We start from the raw sequence: 25,405 nt of genomic DNA on the forward strand, positions 1-25,405 counted from the left end.
CTTAAATATTGTTGTAAACGAGCAATTGCAGTATTTCGTCAGTAGGTGGTGCTATTAAACCTTAAATAGGAGCGAAATTGATACTGTAAATACAAGTCACATGACTCCCGCCACCTCTAAGTGATAATTTACTATTTTAAACACGTGTTTCTAATTTAAACAAGCTTTAAATGAACAGTAATGAGAGAAATGTAACATTCCCTCCAATCAGGCCACAAACTGTATTTAATAAACACCATGAAATCTCAATGCTCTTTAGTTATCTTTCAACCCAGCAAAGATTTCCAAGTGGACGAGCAAGCCTGCATTTTTTTTTGTTTTATTTTATAGAACACATGTTCATGATTGAATGCCAAACAAAGTGAGGATGTGGGCACGTGTTCAAAGGCGCAGGAGCAGGTGTGGGAACACCTGTGGACTATTAAACAGGAACACTTCATTGTATTGTGGCATGGTGCATTCAAAAAAATGTCCCTGTATGAGATGTACAGGTACACAAAAATGTACATTCACTCCAAAATGTTTTACTGGGAGAGTTAAAAGAAGGAGAAGACTTTCGTATTTGTAATCCTTTCCACTTACTGTTTATGTGTGAATACAAGTTGTACAGAAAGTCCATCAACTCTTAACTTGTTTTCTATTTTGTTTCAGGTGTCATTCGGACAGACGTGAAGTCGTCATGGATTGACAGGACAGGCTTTGCGCTTTTACTTTTGGACCACCTGATGCTGAACTGCAATTGAGGACAGAAAAACGTCTTGCCAGGTAGCTATTTTGCAATGCTCCAATTGGCGAAGGAATGAAACGCTGAGAAAATCTGCATAGCCTGAGCTGTCAATGCTGTTGGCCTCATGTACTGTACGAACGAGTGATTCCTCAAACGAAATAGAAAAGAGGAAGTGTGTAATGACGTCCGGAACACCCTGTATATTTTAAAGCTTGTCCATTTCAATCTGTAGTCTATTAGGAGTCGTCAGTTGATGGCCTAAGATTGTCCTCTCCGTCTTGTCCTAATTTTGCCCGGGAGCGCCTCATTTCTCTGGCAATACCTTCCTTGCCACTGATTAGATGTCTCTGTTGTGGTTCCTCTTTAGTCGCCACACACAGCTGGCACACAGACTTCTTATCGTCCTCGGGGGTGAAGCCTGGATGAGGTAGCGACAAACCCGGCAGACAAAAATACAAAATTAAACCAGATGTGACAATGACAGATGGGGAGAGAAGAAAAAAAAAAAAAAGAAGGAAGGGGTGCGGTGCGGTGCGTGGGATGCAATTAACGGTCGCTATCTGCAGTCGAACACTCTTTCGGGCTGGCATCGGCTCGGCAGCTGCATGGCCGAGAGGAAGCAAACAGGAAGTAGGAAGTGGTAATCCTCTGATAGAAAATCACGAGACAGGCTTGGATTGCAAACACATTATTTTGTCCCCCCCCCCCCCCCCCCCTTCCACTGATCTCTGAGGCTCATCCTGAACGCGGCTCGGTAATTACGTCAAACCAGTCGAGGATTCCGGCGGGCCGAGGGCCGAGCCTGGAGGTTGCCACCGAACAATGGTGTACACAAGGCAGCCTGTTTTGATTGTAACATTTATGAGCAGCTCACGTCCACCCGGGCTGTTTATGAGCGGTCGCACCTGCTTCTGTTTTGACTCCTGTAGAATAACTCCATGCCACGCCAATTCACGTCAACTGAAAACCATCTTGTGGGTTGTGCGCAGTGGAGAAGCTCGGCGTGAGGATTAACGTGCCAGAGGAAGCCAAACACCTCCTCTTATGTGAAAATGGCCTCCATATGGGTTTGGACTCGGCGTAATGAAGAAAAAGATAAATGGGGGCTTTTTATACAGTGAGATTCTTGCTGCGGATCAAAGGAGATCACTGGAGGAGATTGAAGGGGCTCCCAAGTTTTTAGTGTCGCTGTCAGGACAGCACATGGTCGGAAAAGAGGACTTGAAAAATGGAATCATAGCAAAAAAAAAAAAAAATGTTTTTCAGGACCAAGTGGATGGCTTTAGGATCCTTTGACTCTGAACACTAAATATAAAATTGGACCCTCAACGTGGATTTCCCCCTTCAGCAACAAGTTGTGCATTTCCACCAATTAGCACTTAAGTGATGGAAACGGTTCCCAGTTTAGCATATAAACAAGACAATTCATTTGAACGCAAGCGCATAACTTTGCTGACCTTTTTGTCACTTTGATCGCATTCCTTCTTGTGCCCTCAGTAACACCGGCGGCATTTTCAACGACATGGATGTGTTTGCAAATGTCTCTCACTATCTCCTCACTCATCTGTCTTGGAGAAGATTGCCCCCCCCCCTATTCCCCCCCACCCCTCCTCTCATGCCCAGACAACAGCACAGGTCCACCTGAGCGCTTCAAAGTCAAGTGTGGTACCGGTATTGTTCTGGCGGATCAGGGAGACGGGCTCTTATTTTCAGAGCAGGACAAAAGTGGCTGATTGTGGGCCCCACACGCTCCCTTTTATCCTGGTCTCATCACAGACTACACAGGGATCTTTTTTTGGGGGGGGGCGAGGGGGGTTGGGGTGGCGGTTTTAGCAGGGGGCAAAGATAATCCTGAAAGAAATGCTCTTCTTTGTGCTTTTTGTCAATGTCTGTAGAAGAAGAAGAAAAAACGCTTGAGGGGCTGTTTGGTTGCATACTGTGTAGATTTTTTTTTTTTGGAGCAGGTCTACATAAACAGATGAACTAAAAAAAAAAAAAAAAATTAGACATTAGCAAAGAGACAATGTGAACAATTGATTTGGTCTGAATCAAATGCACTTTAAATGATTTTCTCTCCCATTTGACACGATTTTCAATGCGTCATTCATTTCATTCTGAACACCCTAAAAATTAAAAAAAAAAAATGTTGAGTTTTTTTTTTTTTTTTAACACATTTTTTTGCACTCTCGTACAGGCTAAACAAATGGGCGCAGTGACACGTTCGGTCCTCCCGCAACCGGGCCCACCCCGTCCAAATTTCAGCCACCCACTAAGCCAACCCTGCAATTTGCTCATCCTCTCTCATCTTGGGGTAGTTATGCCAGAGTGTATGCCACATGAGATGCACTGCATACCTACCGCCTGGGGTTAAAAAACAAAAAAGTCAAGGGTGTGTTTTTGAGAAATTAGCCTTAAATATCTTGAGTTTGCAGCAGATGTGCACTTCAAGGTTTTGGCTTGGCTTTGGCTAACCATGTTGGTTCTTGCTTGCTTTTTTTTTTTTTTTATGCGACTAAAAATGTCAAGTTGTACAGAAACAGAATGCTGGAAAATACTGTCATGAGAATTATTTGTCGTGTCCAAACATTAGTTTGAACACATGCGTCGAGGGAATAACAACTGCTCTGAAATAATGGGAACAAAATCTTAACATGTTCATACTGGAAGCGGTGCAGCTGAGAGAAATGCCACAAAATGAAAACAACATGACTGTTAAGAACAATTATGAGCATTTTGTTTCATCGTTCTTTTCTTTTTTAGCTTGTTCATAATCAGCCTGACAAAATGAATAGCACGCTCACACGACACGTTTTTTTTTTTTTATTGTGTTGTCTGGCGCTGTTAAAACAGGCCGAGCCCAAAAATCAGACGTGAGCGCTCCTTCATGATTATCATCCCAAGACAAAGTTTGCAGTGTTGTTATTATAATTAATGTCAGCGGTAGACACTTCCTGACTCGGATTTCTTTTAATAGGTGAGCGTGGGGAGCCGTGCTGTCCGTCTGAACTTCAACAAATGCAAAAGGAAGAGCCGATGAGTGAGATTGCACCTTAAAGTGAGTGACTTGTGCACACAAATATCGTACTGTCGATTGTGTGATCATCACATCTTGAGCAGGTGTGTGTGTGTGTGGGGGGGGGGGGGCAGCTTTATGCCCCTTGGCACCTCCTGTGCAACACGCGCACACACACACAGCAAAGCAAAGCACAATACAGTTCTCAGTTATCCATCATCGCCTTTCCCTTACATGTCAGAAAATCATTCGACATTTGGCATACATAAAGTGCAGTTCTGCTCCGGTGGATTTTTTTTTTTCTCCTTCTTTTCTTTGTGTGCCAGAAAGGCAAACACACGCTCTGATCGCCTGTCAGCACTCAGTGGGAATGATTTCTCACCCTAAGGATGCACTGATTCTGAACGAGGATGTCTTTTTATCGTCGCGATTACATCCACTGAAAGTGAAGGCATCTTGTTTTGATTACCGGTGGGATTTTTGAAGGGATACACAGATGAAATTTGATGTTGTTAGGGATGGAGATACTAAATTTGAGTCTTGCTAACTCAGATAAAGCACTCTGTTATCGTTTCCCCTGCACTTTTAAAATTCAGATTCTCAGGTGATTATGATTTTTCTTTTAACATACCGTATTTTTCAGACTATAAACCACTACTTTTTTTTCTAGATTTTGAAGCATGCATCTAATACAACATTGCGGCTTTTCTGTGAATTTTGCTTTCACCACTAGGGGCACTCTTTAGTTCAGAAAATACGCTAAATAAATCTCGATTTTTTTTTTTCTTTTTTCTCTTGGGTCTGTTCTGTTTTAATTTAAAGTTGTTGCCGTGTTAAAAGGCACTGTTTTAAGAATCTGTTTATGTACCTTTATATGCATTCACAGTATAAAATTGTTCTGTGCATGCACCAAACAACTCATTTTTTTCAACATAGAAAAATGCGGCTTATAGTCTGGTGCGGCTTGTATATTTTATTTTTATTTTTTTATTTGATAAATTATATATGTACTTATATACAGGTGCGCCTTATAGTCCGAAGCATACTGTGTATGTTTTTGTTATGGTACAAATAAATGTCAGGAGAAATCCTTGTATATTCAAAATCATCACATTTTAGTAAAACCCTCCAAAAAAATGGCATTTTTGTTGAATCATCAACATTTTATCGTCAAAGAGAGCAAGCCTTTTTCAACACTTGAGATCGGTTGGTAATTTGTAAATAATAACACACGCAATGACCAATAGTATAGATTTGTGCATAAATATGAAGGCTCTTCACAATGCCGCCTCCTTCCTTTGCATTGCTGCAAAGTGCTTGTTTGAAGAGCCGTGGCCATATTGCTATTTGCCTGACTTGTCCCTCGCCTGCATTGCAGCAACGTTACCATTTAATGCACAATATATAATAATTGGCCAGCCTGTTGCTCACTGAGCGTCCCTTACAGTAGAGCGCTGGGCCTCATTAATCACAACGACGGCACTCAAGTCCGTGGCAGTGTTTCAAAATCGCCAACGGTCATAAACTCCGCCAGTGTTATTGGGCGGACACTTGTATGTAAAATACCGAGCGGGTCGTCATCGTCTTCCCATCACAAGCTACCGAGCCGTGCCGTCCCCCGTAAATGATTTTTCTTTGTAAAACGCAAAGGCAGCAGTTCTTTACACTCGCGGCCCACTGGCTTCACCAATCATCACGCTCCAGGCCAAATAATAGACGGACTCACTGGCGTGTTACGTTCGTCTCGTCCACTGTTTGCTCGTGTTAATGAAAAAGACACACAAAGACGCTCAATTGTTTGTCGTGATTTCAGATGAGGATCTGTTTTCATTCTACCACTAAAAGAGGTTAGCGGGGTTGTTAGTTAGAAAATTTAGACCGCTGAAAAGTTTTCATGTGATTGCCAATCTGGTTAAAAAAATGTTGACGTGGGTAATACTAACATCTGTTTGGTTAATTGTGTTTGCCGAACACAAATTGCCGGTTTGATGCCCGGGATAAAAACATAAACAGATGATCTCTTTTGATGTCGATGATTGAACATTGAAGCTGCTTTTATTTCCCAGCCGCCCTGTTTTCGTTCTCTCACTGGTGGGTCACATATTTGGTACACTCGCATTGCCTTTGGCCAAAACCGCTGTCAGCACCCAAGCTGATAGTTTGCTCGTTTGAGTCGAACATCATTTTGCATTCCTTTTGAAATGCAGACGATTCCCACGGGGTAGAAGCCCATCTCCTGTTTCTGCAGCATGAAGCGATTTTGACACTCACACAAACTCATATGCTGCGCCTCGCTCGTCTGCCAGATATTACAGGACAGTTGATACTATTCTCTCCCGACTCCTCAAGGGAAGCGCGACCAACAGGTCCCCCCCCCCTTTTTTTTTACATTTTAATAGTGACAGCTCCCTTCTATAACATTCTGGCTTCGACAGACTGGAATGACAAAAACTTGGGAAACTCCAGCGAGTGGCTAGACAAAGTGCTGTGGTGTTATTGCCCAGTAATTAGAGGCATCACACAATAGGCCGTAGAAAAGAAGCGGTTGTAGAAATATGATGTCACCCGTTGGTTTGCGGACTCCGTTTTAAACATCCTCAAGGCTGGCATACTTGTTATATTGCGACAGGAAGTGACCATCATTGGATGAGAAGGGTGGAGGTCTAGACTGGTGAAAGCGTGGGAAGGCTTATTTTGTTCCGCTGTAACATTTTGCACATTTTGAACATTAAGACGGCACGCTAATATAGAACATTATTACAATATTAAATGTATTGCACATGAAAGAGTTAAATTTAAGTTAAAATAAATGTCTTTGAAATTTGACACACCCCAGAGAAGAGTGTTGATAACCTCCCAAATTTGAATGATTAAGAAAATTGCCAAGTATATAAAATGAGGATTCAAAATCATGAAAAGTCAAGTCGCTCTCTCCACTCTCAAACATTTTGGGTGTGTCCGCCGAATGTGCTGAAACCATGCCGTGCTCATCTAACATCTTTTTATGTCGACGCATAACACGGTCAAGCCACCAAAATATATCTGCTTAAAGCATCAGGTGGGTGGAATGTATCCTAACGTGTTGCGGGACTTTTCCACACAGGGACAATGAGCCGGAGTCGGAAGAATAAAATCAGGAAAATTGAAATGGTGAAAAAGAGTTTATTACTATATCTCCACATGCAATTACTAGTCTTCTCAACTCGATTTGCCGGTCCAGTTTAAAATCACTGTCCAATTCAAAACCAAAATTCAAGACCGTCAACTTGAGATAAGATGCCAGGAGGCCCAAGTCTACAGAATGAAACGTTCAAGACCCACTGGTACCAAACACCATAACTTGACTTCTCTTTTAGTTGACGTGCAAGAAGTTAAGTGCCATCCAGGCTTTTATTTCCCTCCAGACAGGACAAACGCGGCATTAAGGAGAAAGCATCCTTTTTGCTTAGCGGGACATAGATTTGATTGTCATCCGCATAGCAGTGAAATGAAATACCATGCTCCCTTAAGACGGAACCCAGGCGCAGCAAATACAATGAAAACAGCAGGCGCACCGGAATTGAGCCCTGCGGAACGCCATATGACTGCGGGGGCAGAGTAGGGACATACTACTACTATGCAGACATCTCTCCTCAGTCTTTACGTGTTTTCAGCGAATCTCTGTATTTTATTTATATATCTTATTCCTGCGAGAACATCTTTTTTTTGTCATTTGACAAAACGATTGGTTGATGAATGCGAGGCCCACAGAGTAGTTTGAGCAACCGTATGACTCACATCATGTATGCGACCACTGTTCACTTGAATCACATTTGCCGCTTGACTCACTTGTCCCTCGTTGATTTATAAACATTTCCTTTTTTTCATTCAAATACAAAACAGCTGGCACGGTGCAGCTGCTGTTCATTTTCACTTCCTTTTGTAATTGTCACCGTGACGACTAGGCCGCAGCACTTTCATCCTTTGCGCTACTGGAGTTCAGTTGATGATGATGATGATCGTCTTTACGAGGCTTGAATTTGAACGCTAGGAGTGTTCGATCACGTCGGTTGTCTCGTTGAATTGCAAAGATGGGAAGAAAATGTTGTTCCAAGTGCACAAGAGTGGGAAGGGGGGGGGGGGGAGGAACGGCTGGTGACAGTGACACAATAAAGGTTGGGCTGCGGTTTTAAATCTGACGTCAGGGCAATCAACATTTCAGAAGATGAAAAAAAAAAGCAACCTTCAATTATCTCATTTGAGAAAGAGTGTGGGATTGGCCGCCACAAAACGCTCCATCCAGCACAACAATAGGCCTTCACACACACATCCACAAGAAAAACGTCATAATGAGAAGACTACCTTTAAGATTTGCAGCCACATGTCTCTGTGAATCCCCCAAACAAGGCTAGAAGGCACAAAACTACCAAATTAATCACGTGTCTTTTTTTTTTCTTTTTCCCTCTTACTCCCTTTCACTCATTTATGTCATGCACACACTCAAGAGGCCCACACCCCCCCCCTCTCCTATACACCCAAGTATGCATAGGAGCCAAAATCCGGATCCCTCTTGGACCGCAGAAAAAAAAAAAAAAAAGCCGCGGATTAGAAGATGAGGCATTTCCCAAAAGTTGTGCAGCCCACGTGATGACATGATTGTCACTCCGCTTAATTCCCTTCAAACTCTTGCAAAGATTTAATCCCGGGAAGAGGGAAGGTAAATAACAATTTTAAGTACAAAAAAAAAATGGTGCTCCTGCCCAGACTTGCACTCTGGAAAGGCATTTTATTTTATTTTTTTATTGCCAACATCAAACGCGCATGAAAACTGCTCCAGTGCAGCTGGTTTCTATAGCGGTTGACAGAGGGCGGCCCATATTTTTGTTTATGAGTCGCATAGTTGTTTGCTTCTATCTCCTCCCGGTTTCAGCCCGTCCCGTAAAGTTGGATCGGATCGCAGCAAAACGCCTCTTTACATTTAAATTGCTTCCATGCCCAATGAGAGGTTCTTTCACTTCTGTGGCTTTTACCGCCGTTTAATACGTTCAAGGCTGTTCATGTTTTTCTTCGTCTCCAGCGATGATCGTCTTTTGGCGCATTGATGTCTCCATAAAGCAGGAAGTGAAGTCTGAGTGTTGTCGATGAACGCACCTGTGTGAGGTATGCAGATGCAGAAGAGGGGAGAGGGGGGGGGGACCACATCAGGGTGCTTTCGTTCTGCACGTCCATCCATCATTCTTATCGCCGTGCTCCCGTTTTGAATGCACATGAAAAAGTTTGGGTGAGGCTCCCGGCTTGTTGCCTTTGTAGCTTTTGTGTTCTTTTCCACCCGAGGGCCCCGTCGTGGAGCATCTTACAAGTTACGCACTTCAAGCACTGCGACGTGAGCGTTTAAGCTTGAACTGCTCGGACTTTATTCGGAGAATCGCATCGCTCCACTGAAACATTCATATTGATTAATGAATAGAAAAAGGCATCTTTAAAAAAAAAAAATGATGCATTTATTTGTCTCAGTCTATTTTTTTTAAGGTCGAGACAAATTTCAGCAGTGTGACCCAACAGCGTACTTGACTGCGGCAACGGTAACTAGGCAGATGGGCTGTGCCCATTTGCAAGTAAATTCTGAATTTTTTTTTTTTTTTTTAAATGTAACACTGACCAGTGTTAATATGACAGCAAAAACTGTCAAATATTTTTTTTCTGCGCAGCTTTAGCCCGATATTGTGAGAATATTTCTCATTCGGAATATCGTCCTAATTACCAATAGAGTTGCTAAAAATCATCTTTTTATTTTCAATTTTTATCTCTGTGTAGATTGCCAATCATTGAGGTCACGGTTATCCGCAAAGGTTGAATCGAGACAACACTCTTGTTTGTTGACTATGTTGTGTTTTTCTTTTTTTCCCCCGAAAAAAAAAAATGCCTTGGGTTGCCCAATGATAATTTTCGTCGAATGACATTTTGACAGCTGAAGTCATCTCAGTCATACACAAACACGATTTGAAGGCGTCACGATAATGTGTCCCATTACTTCTGTGTCTCCCACTGCATCTCCGTAAAGCGCAGCCGTGCCCCTCCGACCGCAAAAGGAGTGGCGCTTCCCGTACATCACTCATGGCGGCTTTAAGGATCCTGTTGCGTATCTTGCGGCTATCGCAAATGGTCAACAGCTTCTTCAGACGGTGAGTGGAACATTCTATTTTCCCCCGCCTCCCTCTTCCAGCATTTCGCAATTTGCCATAATAGCTGACACGTGTACACGGCATGTAGTGCGCCCGGGGCGAAAGGAGAGCTCCATCAGAGGCGGAGAATGCGGCCGTGCAACACACCTGCGGGCCAGATAGTTGACACAGCCTGTACTTGAACGCACCACTTGGTAAGCCTGTTGCATCCTCTTCCTTTGCCGCTGCTGCATGTTTGTTTCTTCAATCTGGCTCTTTAAATTAGCCAGCCCGAACCCGAAACAGCGCAATTAGCATAAAGGGGGGAAAAAAACGCAAATAAAAGACGTGATGAAAGCAAACGCTCCATCCTGACCTCATTTGGGCGGCGCGTGCCAGCCAAGGCATTCACGTCCAACGCTGCGAATTCCTCCGTGCCGGAATGGATTTACAATGGCCGTGCGTTCTTCAAAACATATCATTATTCTATATTTGCTAGGGTCACGTGGTCGTACTTTTTGTTTTGTGTTGTTTCTTCCCCGGCAACACATCATCATCATCTCACGAAAAGAACTGCAATCACACTTGTTTTGATGCTCAACTTTATAAATTTTACAGTTTCCCTCTGGCTTTTTAAACTAAGGAAGAAGGCCAAATCTGTAGAGAGAGAGAAGGGGGGCGGGGGGTCTCAATTAGAAAGCCCCATAGAAGCTTGCCAGAATCATTTATCAAGTGCGCGAAGAGAGCTCGGCCTTAGGCGCGCGCACATGCACTTGTTCCTCAGATATCTATCTCCACTCTCTGCCCCCTCGTCCATTCACACGGTCATTTAGTCAGGTTCAAAGTCTGAGCATCGCCAGAGGAAACTGGAAACCTGCTGCAGCTCTGCCGGCGAGGAAAGCAGGAGAGAGAGAGAGGGGGGTGGGGGGGTCATGGCTCCTCTCCTCACACGAAAAGTGCAACACACTTGACTGTGATTGGTCTGAAGTGGTGCGTTTGTCCCACCTCAATTGCAGCCACAGTGCTTGGATATTTGTCATATTTGTCACCTCAGTGCAGTGTTGAGTCTTTAAAGCATGAAAAAAGAAGCCATGAGTGTGAGCTATCAGTCTTGCAGGTGCAAAGTGACGTTTGGGAATTTCAACTTTTTACCCCGTTAAGAATAGATCAATCAATATCATTTCAGATTTTTATTTATGTGACAATGACCTTTTGGAACCTGGAAAGTTCTAAAAATCACCATTAATGTTTCAAAGGAGCATGGCACTCTCATGAAGGGGCTGGCTATCTTCAACTTAAAAAAATAAATAAATAAAAATAAAAATAAAAATAAAAATAAAAAAAAGTCCAGGAAAAGCCTACTAGAACATTAGAACTTCTTTTAGGGCTTAAGAGCGGTACTTTAAATGGTGTCTAGGGTGCGCTGACTCTCATCTAACACGAGTTTGAATGTGATTGGTTCATTCTAAATGAGGCCACACCCACAGTTAGAAGAGGACGCATGCAAACGGCTCAATTTTATTTGAAAAAAAAACAAAACTCTCATTTATGAAGTGGACTCCCCTTCAGCCATCCTTTTGCCGCGTCCATCTTTAAAAGGTGCGTACCGATCTATTTATTTTATTTTCATTTTTTTGTTCGCCACTTCACAAAGTCAGCAAAGCGATGGCAATATTTCACTTCCATTTTTTTTTTTTATCTTCTCAGTACGCAGCCGATGCAAGTTATTTACGGAGAGAAACCCTTTTCTATGCCGACAAGTTCTTTATTTCTCTTGTGCCATGTTATCAAACGTGTGTCGTCCATAATTGAGAGTTCAAATTCATCTCACTGTTGTTGATAATTATTTAGAGTCTGTACATCTTCCAGCGAACGATTAAGTACTTTTTTTTTTTCCCCTCACAGAAAAAGTACAGAGTGCATCTCAGAACTGTTGCTGCTGCCGCATCTGGGGGGTGTTCATCAGAGTGCAAGGAAGGTGGAGCTTTGCAAAAAAAAAAAAGGGGGGAGGTTAACAAACCGAGAGCGAGTGAGAGAGGAAACCTTGAACGGGAGATGAGCACATGGAGCTCAGAGTGCAAACACACAGCAGCCCGCAAGTGCACCTGAAAGCACGGCTCGTGTTTGACCGATGTGCAGTTTGTTTGGCGTACTTGCGCAAGCTGCTCCTCGCCTCCTCTTGACGCAACAGGTCAGCGCCCAAAGTGCACCGCCGCCGGATGTTGGGAGGCTAGAAAGAAGCATGCTGTCAAAGCCGTGGCCCTTCGGCACCGCGCAGGAGGTCCACTCATGGGATGTAGTGCATGCAGAGTCAGGTTCAACTCGGCCAAGGCGCTGTCCTTCCTCACCATGCTCCTGATCTTCACTTACTTCTTCTACTGCCTCACGGGAATCTGCCACTCGGCTCCGAGGACTTCCTACGTGGACGATGAGCGTCGCAGCCTGTTGGAGCGACTCAGACCCGCGCCGGGGAACGCAAGCGCGTTCCCGGATGAGGCGCTGCAGGCCATGCAGCCCCGCAGCCTCCTGGAGGACAGCAGCGGCAGCAGCAACACAAACAACAACAACAACATGCCCGTGTCCAACACTTTCGGCAGCAAACGCTTCCCGCAGGCCATCATCATCGGCGTGAAGAAGGGAGGAACCCGCGCCTTGCTCGAGTTCCTCCGGATCCACCCGGACGTCAGAGCCGTGGGAGCCGAACCTCACTTCTTTGACAGGTTCTACGACAAGGGACTCGAGTGGTACAGGTATGATACACGTGACACACCCACGCTGCATTTCTACATTTGTCTCACCGCTCAGTGTCTTTAAAACGTGCGCGAGTTCCTCTCATAATTCTAAATAGTAAAGTACTCTGACTCGCATTAATGTCAAGGACAGATTTATTTGTGTCTCCTACAACAACCCGTTTAATAAGCATTTTATTAAATGGACTCATTCCTAACCGAGTATTATGATCTCTCTACTGGCAGATCCTTTTTTTTTTTTTTTTTGTATATGGTTCTTTTATTGCATGGTTCCCATTAGAATGTTTGGCACGGTGGACTTGTGGTTGTTCCTTGCGCTTAGCGGCCTGCTTCTCACCCCAAAGTCCAGCTCACAAGCGCCAAATAGAAAATAAATTGTTAGATTGTGTGTGTACCTAATGAAGTGGCCCGAGAGTCTCTCGTATCAACCGCCTGCAAATGTGTTAGATTTTATTAAGGGTTTAAATATTTTGAATTTTTCGATCAGTATCAGCTCAACGAATGAAGCAATTGTGTTCATGAAATCATGTAAGATGTTGGTACAATTCAAGAAAAGCGCAAATGGCTAAAGTGCTACGGACATATAGTTGAGTGTCGTTGGGTGTCATCGCAGGAAATGATAGCGCTGATATTTCCTGCCAATTCAAGACCGATTTAGTCACTCATCATCATCATCATCATGCGCCAATATTCTCCTCCCAAAGATGGCAAATCCCCCAGAGGGAGCACTTCATCATTTTTGACACCATCATCTCTCGTTGTCATCCAAACACATCACACACATCAGGATATCTCGTCTGACACACTTTCGACCTGAATGCAATTAACACCCGACTTTGACGGATGACAATCGGCTCCGCTTTCAACTTTGTGCAACCACTTTTGGTGGAATCCTTATTTTTTAATTTTTAAATTTTTTTTTTTTTATCTTACACCCCACAAAAACTCAATTTAAGTAAAACAAAACTAACACTAAAACTAATAAAAATGAAACCAAAATAAAGCATTTTCAGGGGAAAAATATAATAAAAACTCATGAAAAATAAACTAATTAAAAAAAAAAAACTAAGAAAAAAAATCTCAATCTCTTTTAATTTTGGGCATTTGTCAGCCAAACACGGACAAGAAAATGGCTGGCTCGCTCTTTAGTGTAATTCTAAGTGGTGGCAATAGAGGCCGCTGTTGCTTCTGCAAAACTCTCCCATGGATATGGTGATCATCTCCACATGTTGTTGGAGCTTGTCAGGAAGTTCTCGATCGAACTCTGGGAGTGCGGCAAATTCAGTTGAGGACCTGCGAAGAACCCGCTAATGATCTTAATAACGAGCGTGGAGGACAGTGCATACGAAGCGCCTTAAGATAAGACGAGGTGTCGAAGTTTTTGAGGTGCATTTTTTTTTTCGCAGTTTCATCACACATGGAAATACTTTGACTGTTGCTGAATGCACGCATCACATTGTTTTGCTTACTACACATTTTTTTTTAACACGTTTGCAACTTGTTTCTCAGTTTTTTTTTTTTAATGAATCCACCTTTCGCTTGACATTGTCACACTTTCTTCTCCCAGCCTCTGTTAGCAGGAATCGGTTTATGTGCGTTGTAACTAGCTGACTTTTTGCTCGCACTTTCCGGGCTTGCCTGGTGTTGAGATTTGAGTTTGAAGGTGGTGGACAGTTGAGGAAAAACCTTTCCACAGCAGTCTGATATCCGTCAGACAACAACATGTGCAGACTTGGTGAAGCAGCATGTGGCTCATTACCTTATTCACACCTTATTCAAAGTAACTGTCAATTTTTTTATTTTTATTTTAGTTCATAAGGAAGAGCGAGTCCTAATTAAAGATGCAGAATTGTAAATAGCAGAAATGCAATTTCCATAATATTTCACTTGCTCATTGATGTTTTTGAAAGCTCGTCAATTGTCCGACCTCCAGTCTAGACACTGGAGGTCGCGTTTTGATGGCAGTGCTATTAAAACACAGAGGAAGTCCTTTAAGGGCAAGCAGCAATGTCAGCGCTGACGAAAATGACAAATGTCTTCAGAGGGATTTATTCAAATCAGCAGAGAGATCGATTCCGCTTTCAGGAATAATCCGCGTCACTTAAATTTGGGTTTGCACAATGAAATTAGTTGGACCATGTGATATATAAATGCTATGTCCTCTATAATACTTTTTTTCCCATTCAAGTTGTGTAAAACTAAATCGAAAATAAAGATCACATGTTATTTAGCCAAACCATGTAAATTTAAAAAATATCAAATCAAATATCATATCGCAGCATTCCCAAAAATTCCAATTTTATCATTCAAAGTAATAGTTTTGCATCCATCATCAGTCTTTGGAATGTATTTTCACATCACTGTTAACTTTTGGCAATGGCAATTGAATTTCATTTTATTTTTTTACAGTTCCAGGTTCAATAAATTCTTAAGCCAGGGTGCTATTTTGGACACTTCACTGAATTCCAGCATCTTATTGGTATAACAGACCTGCCATGTTTTTAAATGCCGGCAAAGTTTTTTCCTGGACTTCGAGCTTTATGTGATGCTTAAAAGGCTGATAAAAAAATATATATATTTATATATATGGCCAAACTCATACACCATATGGAGGATATTATAATAAAGCGAGAGTTTGCGGTTCTGGTTCTTGCAAAGAGTTGAGCTGTGCCACTCTAGTTTGGAATAATGACCTAGGCAAGGAAAGAAACGGGATGGAAGCGATGAATTACTGGAAGTCAAAAGGGATGCCAACAGTGAAGCACGAGACAAAGAAGATGCATTACATTTTGGCAGTCTTGATATAATGTTGAAGTGGGAATAACCAAGCGTTTTTTGGATAGTTAGATACTTAATTCATTCACAAGAATAAAGTATCTGCAACCTCAAAATTATCCTCAAAAATCTAACCATGAACCCATTCTGCACCTCAAGCTTAACTTTAGGTCCATAACTGGTGAAAAATTTAGCAACAAATATAATTGTTGTTTTGTTGTGTTTTTTTTGTTTTTTATCTAAATGATAGATGTCAGAGGAAAGATCCTTGTGGACCGCCACTTGTCTCTGCAAGTTTTGTTTTTTCCATTACATTTAATTTTGCGACGTTACTGTTATGTACTTGAACTGGGATATATTTGCCATCAATTAAATCTGACACAGTGGAAGCATATGAAGAATGTTGATGCCAAATTTTTCAAGTAAAAAAAAAAAAAAAATATGCAGCTGTTCACTCTTTGATATGAACATGAACAATGAATTCATACACATCTGCAGCCTTTTGCCGTATCCTGCCCATTACCTTCATTAGCGGGCGATTATAAAATATTATTACATCCTTCCGGAAGTACACCTCCTGTTGAGACAAACTTCTGTACCTCCATAACTGCAGTGTAGGTGGCAACTATGATTGGGCATACCCACCACTTCCTCAAGATTTTCAATGAAATACGCAGCCTTGGATTCACTCTTTCCCTGTCTGATTTTCCACCCTCTCTTAATGAATAGACGTCTGGCAAAAGCAGAAGGTATTCTATAAATCCAAATGGTCCATTTGTCTGACAAAATTCCCCCGTTGTATCACTGTGTTTTTCTTTGAAGAAAATGAAATTATAATTGCATTTTGAGACCACTTTTCAGCTCAACGACTTGCACAGAATGCCTTTTGTCCAGGCGCAACGGGAGGGGGGGGGGACCTCAGGGGGGGATGCCATAATGTTTTTGGGCAGGAAGTCTCTTAGCCACATCCACGTTTGCGGGGTCTGCATTTAATCTGGCCATCCAGACTGTCTCGGAGTATCAGTAGTTTAATCAGCGTGGTATCACTGGAGGGAGGAAAAGCACTACATCCTCTCCACAGCAGGGAGTTCCAGACTAATGCGGCAAGTCGGCAGTGTTTTCCAGTCGTCATGCTGCTGACTTACTGGCTCGGCGCATTTAAACGCAATCGACTGCAAGATCGTTTTTCCTCAAATTAACTGTATGGGCTGTTGTACGTGTTTGTCGCGCTTTACTTTGTGAGGATGTCATAAATGAGATTTAAACAGGGGGCGTGGCCTCAGCTGTACTTTGGTGATTCGTTAGTTACAAATGATCTTTACAGTGAGCCTCCCTTTTGTCAGCTTTGGGTGATAAGACCGCATTGATCCGTTCCTGGGGAAATGTATGTCAAGGTAGCACAAAACAAGGGCAAAAAAAAGATCATGAGCATGAAACCAGTACTAGTGTTGATTCAAATCAGAAACGTACAGAACAGGAGCCACAGATAGTTGAAGTAACGTTTACGTTCTCAAGAGTTCTGTAGTATTTGTTAGCAGCTTTTTGACATACTAAACCCAAAAATAAAAATCTCATAAAATCATATATTTTGAATAAAAACATTTAGAAAATTTAGAATAATGAACTTTTTCCAATCCTAATTTTCTAATACACATCTATTCATTTATTTTTAATGAATAATAGGTTAATTAATTATATCTAAATTACAGTATAGTAAAGAAAAATTAATTGTTTTATTTTTCAAATGAACTATTTTAATCATTTTACATGCACATGTCAACCATTAAAACAAGTACATCCAATAATATATCGATCGGCAAAAAAAATATGACTTACATTGATTAAAACATAACTTAGATAAACCTTGATGGAAAAGGCATATTCCTTTATATCACAATACTGCAATATGTACCGCAATACAGTCACCCCTAGCGACGTTATGTAATGGTAACAGAATAAATGAATAAAGGGTGGAAGTTGCTTGAACTTGCCAAATAGTGATCCAACACTTACGTGTCGCTTCAAGTCATTTCATAATGACGATTTACTAACCTAATTACAGGACTGCTTTTCCACCAATAGTGACCGTGGGACCGCAGAAGACATTAGCTGATTCTAATTGTGTGATCTTCTAAGTCAGGTTCTCGGTTCCTTTCAGTAACGGAAGGCAGTTTGAGGCGGTGTGGCTGTTTTTTTTTTTTTTTAAGTGAACAACTTATTGTGTGTCTACAACAGTGACAATTATCCGAAGATGTGTGATTGTCCTTGATACATTGTAATGTCTTTTGTCACATACTGTTCTCTGAGCATATTGAGGATAAAAAAAAATAATAATAATAAAAGTCAATATATGTAATATGTCAAATAGTTAATTAAAAATTTTTATGATTAATAATTATTTAATTATAATTAATGAACTGGTATTCATTGGCAAATATGGTGAGGAGTACATCAAGGCTCTGTATCTAATCCCCTGTCATTTCAAATAATCGTGTACCAATTATTTATTCAAATAAATTCCATTCCATACAGTATATGTGAAATTATTTATGTTACTAATAATAAAAATAAAAAAGATTAAATAAATATTAACAACTATTTTAGGAATCTTGATATTGTAAAATGCTCGCTGGGCTCACTCCCTTCCCCCCCCCCCGCTGATGTGACACCAAGTCATCAATATGTAGCCCACAACAGGAGTGGCTTTACATGCGTGACAACATGCACAAGATATGAATCACACAATTAATCACATTTGTCTCGCGACACCACATACGGGAGGGAATTTATGACGACAAAATGTCTTTTATTGATTGCACGCAAATAATGAGACACATTGAGGTGAGGCCCGCAACATTCATTAGTCATGAGGACAACGGATGACAAACTTATGGTCAATTACCCGAGTGACACTTCAGTGAAGGACAAATCTCAGAGAGGAAGAGGGGAGGTTCTCATCTGCATCTTGACACACACACCGGGAGCAATCTATCATATCGAGACAGACATATTGATTAGACACAGATAAAGCGGGGACAGACGGGCGGCGATGGGACATTTGCAGCTCCTGTACTTGGACCAGAATCAATTAATGGTCTTTTATCACCGAGAGCATTGGAGTAGTTTGGAATTCAAATTACTTTGGGTAAACTTGACATCAATGTGTAACTACACGAGGCTACTAAAGAGAATTGCCTTCTTTAATCATTCGTCGTTGACTCAATTGACTCAACTTTTGTAACACAAATGTGGTAGCAGCACATGCAGACAGACAAGACAACAATCCTCACAAGCATATATTTTCTATCCTCTTTGAAAAACTGACTAATGTAACTGCGACTTACTGAGTCTCTTATTTGTGAAACTCTTCTTCTTATATTTTCATGACTATATCATACACCAGAAGGGGAATTAATCCCAATGCATCAACTGTTTCATTCTTTACATTCTGTTTCCCTGTTTTTATAAAGTAGATATTATGGAATATTATTTTCCAGTCATTTCAGTGAGGTGTATCTTACGGCACCACTGTATTTAACCGACTTCCATCATAATGCTTAAATGCGTATATACGGTATTTCCGTATGTGGCCTCCGCCCTAATAGACGCCATGACTCCATTAATCACGCATTGAATCATCCACTTAAAACAAATAAATCTTTATAAGTGGTAACTGTAATTAGTGTTTTTCGTCTCAGTGGTGTCTGCATTTTTTGGTTCTTATTCAATATTATTATTATTACACAATAACGTCTCCTCATTACCTCAAGCAGTTTTTTTTTTCCCATGGGTGGTGACTGTAATTATGAGATGCAAATGATACCATTACCAACGCAACATATTCTTGAAATGTGTGTGAAAAGTCCCACAAGGCTCCGTCCTTAATCCCCTGTCGTTTCAAAGAATTGTTTACGTTCTCTTTCCGACAGATTGCGACATAGTAGTAAGCACATTTTCAAGGTTGTTGGGAATAAGGAATTATTCTTCCACAGATTATTTAATCGCAATAACATTCAAAATCGAAATGCACTTCCCTTGAACCTCCATCCATCATGGCTGCTAGTGAACGACGTCTCGCCATTGACACTTCAAGCCAAACGCCGATTATAAAACAAAACGTGGCACGTTTTTTTCTTTTGTTTTTTTTACACAGCAGCTTCTTCTTTAGTCATTTATTTTAACTTAAGCCACATGAAAGCTCAGTTTTTCCAGCAGCACTCCAGAGGACGTGTCAAGAAAACGAAGCGCGGAGCATTCATTCCAAAACAATTTGCGTCTGAAATCTCCGGCGGCTCAGCCTCACACGCTCTGTCTGCGTCGAGCGCAGACACATCAATGAATCCCGGATTATCGGGGGGGTGGTGGGGTGGGGGAAACCACATTACACGTAATAAACAGGCAGCCGAAAAAAATTCACAGGCCCCCGGCTAAAATCAAACACACGCGTCTTTGTGAGATCGCTGGCGTCCAGAACGTGACACAAAATGTCTGCGAAGAAGCGAGGGGGATGCGACTTTGATGATCTTAAACATGAATTCATTGACGACGTGATTGGCGATAACCTCACCGAACCGGGCCCAACGCAGGCGTCTTTCATCATTGCACCCCATGTGTTTAAAAAAGACCGGCTGAGCTCAGCAGTTGGCCACGCCGGTGGGGCTTTCTGCAGTTTTGTGGAGGGTGCTGAAAGGTCCCTCCTTTCTTGCTCCCGCTGGAAGAACAGAGGAGAGGCTGGGAATCTGTAGGAAATTGCCGTTAAGTGTTTCATGAGTCGTTGCGGTTTTCACTGATCAGGGGCTGCGGGGGGAGCGCAGAGCAGAGTCCTGGTGCGGCTTGGGGGTGAGAACCCCGCGCAAAACACACGAGAGTCCATGCAGCTTTAATCAGAGCAAATGTTGGGGTGCTTCCATGTGCAGCGACGTGTTTAGGTTATCTCTTGATGTTCCCCGTTTTTGAAGTGGTGCACGCTAATGAAGCGTGTGCGTTCCACCCGCCCTGGCAAAAGTTTGCCACAAGCTCGAGTAGACGCCAAAGACCAACTTTAAAAAACAAGAGGGGAGTTAAAAAAAAAACAAAAAAAAAAAGTCCTATCACGTAAATAAATTAAGAAACGCAGACTTTGACGGACAAGTGACATGTTTTGACTGGAGAACATGACGGGACCGCTTGTTGTCGGTTCTTGTTGTTATCGTAACCGTGACAACCAGGATCCCATTTCCTCCCTTAACCATTTTTATAGCAGAGCTATAGGCAGCGTCTGAAACATTTGCTAAACATAAATGTTTCCATGGGAGTAGACGGAAATCGACTTCTGTCTGTCATTTTGGTTTGAGGCTGTGATAAACATTTCGAGGCCGATGCGATAGCTTGAGACAAGTGTTTTCTTTTGCCGCTTGTTTTTGTTACCCTCTAGCGCAGGGGTGGGCAAACTTTTTGATTGGCGGGCCGCAATGTGTTCTAAAATTTGACCAAGGGGCCGGACCAGAAGCAGATGGATGGAGTGTTTTGGTAACCTCACCTCATGGGAGAAAAAATACATTTGATTTTAAATGAAAGTGAACAAACGCATTACAACAATATATATCTATCTTTGAAAAAACACAATATTTAGAAAATAAAACATTAACAAGGTTTATTCATTTAATTTCTTTCAAGTTCGGCGGGCCGGATTGAAACGTTTAACGGGCCGCATGCGGCCCCCGGGCCATAGTTTGCCCACGCCTGCTTTAGCGGATTTGCGATCACCATTTTGTTTTTTGTTTTGTTTTTTTGTCACCTAAATTTGAGCAACGAGTGGCCTGCTAAGGAATTCGGTTGTTCCAGATCAGTGATTCTCAACTGATGGGTCGGGACCCAAAAAGTTGTCGTAGAATATTCTATGGAGTCCTTGTTTCATTTAGTACCGGCATACGACGTTCTGTTTTTCATTTAATCGCTTTGCATTCATGTTTTTTTTCCTCCATAGAAATGCTGTATTCACTGATTTTCTTTATTGAGTGACAACAGTTGAGAGCCGTTGTTCTCAAAAGTTCTTGTGGTTATTAAGTATTTAATGAATTCCAAATGATCTGTTGGGCCCTTGGTGGTACGCTAACTTTCATGAGGCTGGAGCAGGATCGCTTCCAATTTCCGGTGACCACTTTCAAACGTAATCCGGCCCAAAAGCGATTCAGTTCACAACGGGCTACATTTTTCAAGGAAATTCGCTTTTTTTTCAGTTGGACAAAAACTTGGCTGTAGATTAATCACAATGAACATGCAAATTTCATGAGACTGAAGCATTTTTTTTTTTTACTTTTTACAACACTTAGTCCTGACTAAGGAGTTGTGTCCCTAAAGAAAGTTGAAAGAATAAAACGTTTTGAGAAGAATATGCACCAGAATTTACATTTCACACACAGAGCCGCATTCAAAGTCGTAAGACCAGTGTGGGCTGTTGGTAGCATAATAAGCACATAGTTGACTTTCAAGTGGCTGGCAGAGGCTAAACTCCAAATTGTGATTGACTGGCGACCACTTGTGTGTCTAGAGTCAGCCTGGGGAGGCTCCAGCCGCCCAATCCCTTCGCACAAAAAACCCCCCAAAAAAACCTAATCCAAATAAAAGAAAACGTATAGTAGATATCAAAAAAGAGAGTATAACGCTGATTGTTTTGTTTCAGGAATTTGATGCCTCGGACGCTGGACGGTCAGATCACCATGGAGAAGACCCCCAGCTACTTTGTGACAAAGGAGGCTCCGAGTCGCGTCTGCACTTTGAACTGCCAAACCAAGCTCATCGTGGTGGTCCGGGATCCTGTGACACGAGCTGTGTCCGACTACACTCAAACTCTTTCCAAAAACCCGGGCCTTCCCTCATTCCAGAGCCTGGCCCTGAGGAACGCCTCGACGGGCCTGATTGACACGTCATGGAGCGCCGTTCGCATCGGCCTCTACGCCAAACATCTGGAAAACTGGCTTCAACATTTCCCCCTGTCACAATTTCTTTTTGTTTGCGGCGAGCGGTTAGTGTCCGACCCCGCCGGGGAGATGGGTCGGGTTCAGGACTTCCTGGGCCTGAAGCGGGTCGTTTCCGAGAAGCACTTCTACTTCAATCAGACCAAAGGTTTTCCCTGCTTGAAGAAACCCGAGGGAAGCAGCAGGCCTCGCTGTTTGGGGAAGTCCAAGGGAAGACCGCACCCTCACATCCCCACCGGCGTCCTGCAGAAACTGAGAGACTTCTACAGACCTTTCAATCGACACTTCTACCAGATGAGCGGGCAAGATTTCGGATGGGACTAACAGGGGACGGTCGCCCAGAAAAAAACTGACTTTGTCTCAGGAACTAGATAGGAGGATAGTCGCAGCATCCTCCGAGTGGACCTCCTTCAGGACTAGTCCAGGATCCCCATTTCCCTCAAGTCCCAAGCGGCCTTGAGACACTTAAAAGGGGAGTGTGCAGTTTAGAAAAACTAAACACTTGTAAGATTTCAATGTGGCCTCACTTCCCTCGCCACCTTGCGTCTCACAATTTGGCTGTTATGAAAGTGTGTCGTTGTGAAAATTATTCGCAGAGCACGCGATCCAGTTGCAACAAAATAGCCGCGCTAAGCTAGCATTAGCACTGTAAGCAAGCTAATGTTAGCCACAGTTGCTATCGAGACGGAATTCTTCAAGCATGTTTACGACATCGCTGACGTTTTATTGCTTGGAATTTTCCGTCGATTCAAATGGAAAAATAGAGATGTTGCTAACTCTGCGTTTCTTCTGACTGAGGTTCTTGAAAATCAAATTGGAGGTGTCGGAGAGGGATGACTTTTTTTTTTCCAATAAATATGTTTTGGGGGAAAAAACTGCACAATCTCCTTTTAACTTGGTGGGATTTATTTATTTTTTTTCTTTAGAAGGGAAGCATCCTCCGATTCCACCAATTAGGGGAACTGATATCCGTCCATCAATTGACCCAAATGGCGAAAATCAAACCAAATCAAAAACAAGTTCCTACACGGAGCTTAGAGCAGACAATGAATTTTTTTTTTTTTTTTTTAATTTACGACCCGAATCGTAACAACCACCTTGACATGCGACTGCTTTGCTGTCGTGTAAAAACCGCCTACGCTGCTGAGCTACGTCGCTTTCTTCTTTTAGCAAACATTCGCTGGCTTTTTTGGTCGCATCATACCGAGCGGAGATGAGTTGAGTTGAGAAAACAAGTAGAATTTTTTTTTTTTTACTTTAATAAGCTGATATTTATAGTTTGTGTTGATTTACAGACAAATGAAAGATTTTTATATATTTATTACAGACCAAGACGTGAAAAAAAATGTCTTACAATGATGAACCGCCATCTTGTTTTTTTTTTTTTTGTTTACAGCATTAACCTAACTGGACTGTTGTTATTTTCACATTTTCCGTTTGGAAGGAAATCTGTTTTATGTTACAGGATGCCAACTGTGTTTCGTTTTAAACTCCATATCCAAGTTGTCATTGTCTGTGTTGTAAAGTAAAGTTCTCTGTTACACGAACGCCAGCGTCCCTGTTTCATTTCACTGAAGTTGGCTCAGCCTCACAGGAAAAAAAAAAAAAAAAAGTCGCACGAGAGCATTTCAGGCCGCATTGGAATCGAAAACCGCTCGTCCTGCCTCGCAATCTCTTGGCCGGCGCGACTCGGGCAACTTTGTGTCTTGGTGACACTTCCACACAGTGAAGCCGCATGTACCATCGGAGGCCTTTAATTACCGAGATGAGGCTCCGAATGAGCAACACATCCTTTCGTTGCGCACTACTTGCGTACTATCCTGCATCAAAGCCACAAAACAAATAAAAAGAACAAAACATCTGGGAGTGGGGCTCTTAAAACAACCACGATGCTAAAGCTCAAGCATGTTGATGTTTGTTGTGTGAGCAAAACTTTCGGAAACATTTCGGGGTTCCTGGAAATCAATTGCTACCCAGATTTTTCTCTCCCTGACTCAAGAACCGTCGGCGTGAGAGTGAGTGTGAATGTTCGTCCGTATATATGATGGATCCTCAATATGTGCGTATTCCCACCACTTTGCACGCAAACACGCCCAAACGCTTTGGCCGTCGTCCTGGGTCTCAACACGCCCTCTCTAATTGCACTCGGCGTTTCTGTCACATCGGCCCTCTTGTTTTATGAGTCTGGCATCAGTTTTTTTGGGTGCCCCCCCCCCCCCACTAAAATTCATAAATGCTCCGTGCCAAGGCTGACTATTGCCAGGCTGGCTGATAATGCCTTTCACTGTATACCAAGCGGCCCGCGGCGCTCATTGAAGGAAAACGCAATGCCATCTGTGAAATGTGTTAGAATCGATGGCGTCTCATTAAAGCCACATGACTTTCGGCGTGATTTGCGGTTGTCACTAAAGCCTGGTAATGATGTGAGAAATTGCGACCGCGGTGACCTGTGAGAGCAGCCGGAGGAACGACGAAGGCGCTCTAACGTGTTGCTGTATGACACTTTTTTTTGGGGGCGCAAAAACAACAAGGTGGCATGACTTCCCTGATGGTTGCCGCTGTTTTGTGATGCCACCGCGAGCTTCGAGTCGGATTGAACAGAATGCAACGTTCAATTGGGTCTTGTATTCCGTGCTTCTGATTGTTCTCAAAACAGACACAACTGAGGAATGTGTCACTTCAAAAGGCTTGTACTTTTTATACCGAAATGATTCACGACCGTGACGGCTCATTCAAAGACTCTGCATGGACATAAAACACAATTTTTTTTAACCCCCCCCTCCCCATAAAAAATTAATAAAAAAATCCCCCATCCGTCCCTCCCCCACTTGGTCTTTCCCTTTGCTCTTGTGACGTGCATGCTTTCACAGCTGACAACGAGGCACTCTAAAGTGGCCACGCCAGCGCTGCAATTTCAATACAATATTGTTGTCAGTCTGAGTGATTTTTTTTTTTTTTAGCAATAATCATCATACGTGTATAAAGTCTCAAGAAGCAAATCTCTAAATTCACTTAACAGTCTTTTTCAAAAAAACGTATTTGAG

General features: G+C 42.4%; 1 protein-coding gene across 4 annotated transcripts; it reads left to right on the plus strand.

Annotated features, from left to right (window-relative positions):
* Nucleotides 1-628: 628 nt before the first annotated feature.
* LOC148322435 (heparan sulfate glucosamine 3-O-sulfotransferase 6-like) lies at nt 629-23,908 on the plus strand. Of its 4 annotated transcripts, XM_088316602.1 has the most exons (7): nt 629-765; nt 3,702-3,782; nt 8,797-8,879; nt 9,786-9,901; nt 9,990-10,095; nt 11,786-12,630; nt 22,067-23,908. In XM_088316602.1, exons 6-7 carry the CDS (start codon nt 12,170-12,172, stop codon nt 22,683-22,685), a joined length of 1,080 nt encoding a protein of 359 aa, XP_088172728.1. In that variant the 5' UTR covers nt 629-765; nt 3,702-3,782; nt 8,797-8,879; nt 9,786-9,901; nt 9,990-10,095; nt 11,786-12,169; the 3' UTR covers nt 22,686-23,908. The 4 variants fall into 4 exon arrangements, with proteins under 4 accessions (XP_088172728.1, XP_088172729.1, XP_088172730.1 ...); XM_088316603.1 differs by lacking the exon at nt 8,797-8,879 and having other exon boundaries at nt 9,781-9,901; XM_088316604.1 differs by lacking the exon at nt 8,797-8,879.
* Nucleotides 23,909-25,405: the final 1,497 nt, after the last annotated feature.

This window comes from Idiotropiscis lumnitzeri, chromosome 15, assembly GCF_059441095.1.
Source record: "Idiotropiscis lumnitzeri isolate Australia: NSW breed Sydney's pygmy pipehorse chromosome 15, RoL_Ilum_1.0, whole genome shotgun sequence".
Classification (NCBI taxonomy): domain Eukaryota; kingdom Metazoa; phylum Chordata; class Actinopteri; order Syngnathiformes; family Syngnathidae; genus Idiotropiscis; species Idiotropiscis lumnitzeri.

Excerpts from the sequence above, each read along its gene's own strand:
- LOC148322435 (XM_088316602.1), top strand. The coding sequence starts at position 12,170 with ATGGGATGTAGTGCATGCAGAGTCAGGTTCAACTCGGCCAAGGCGCTG. Across the intron at positions 12,631-22,066 it reads AAGGGACTCGAGTGGTACAG|GAATTTGATGCCTCGGACGC; the intron begins GTATGATACACG and ends GTTTTGTTTCAG.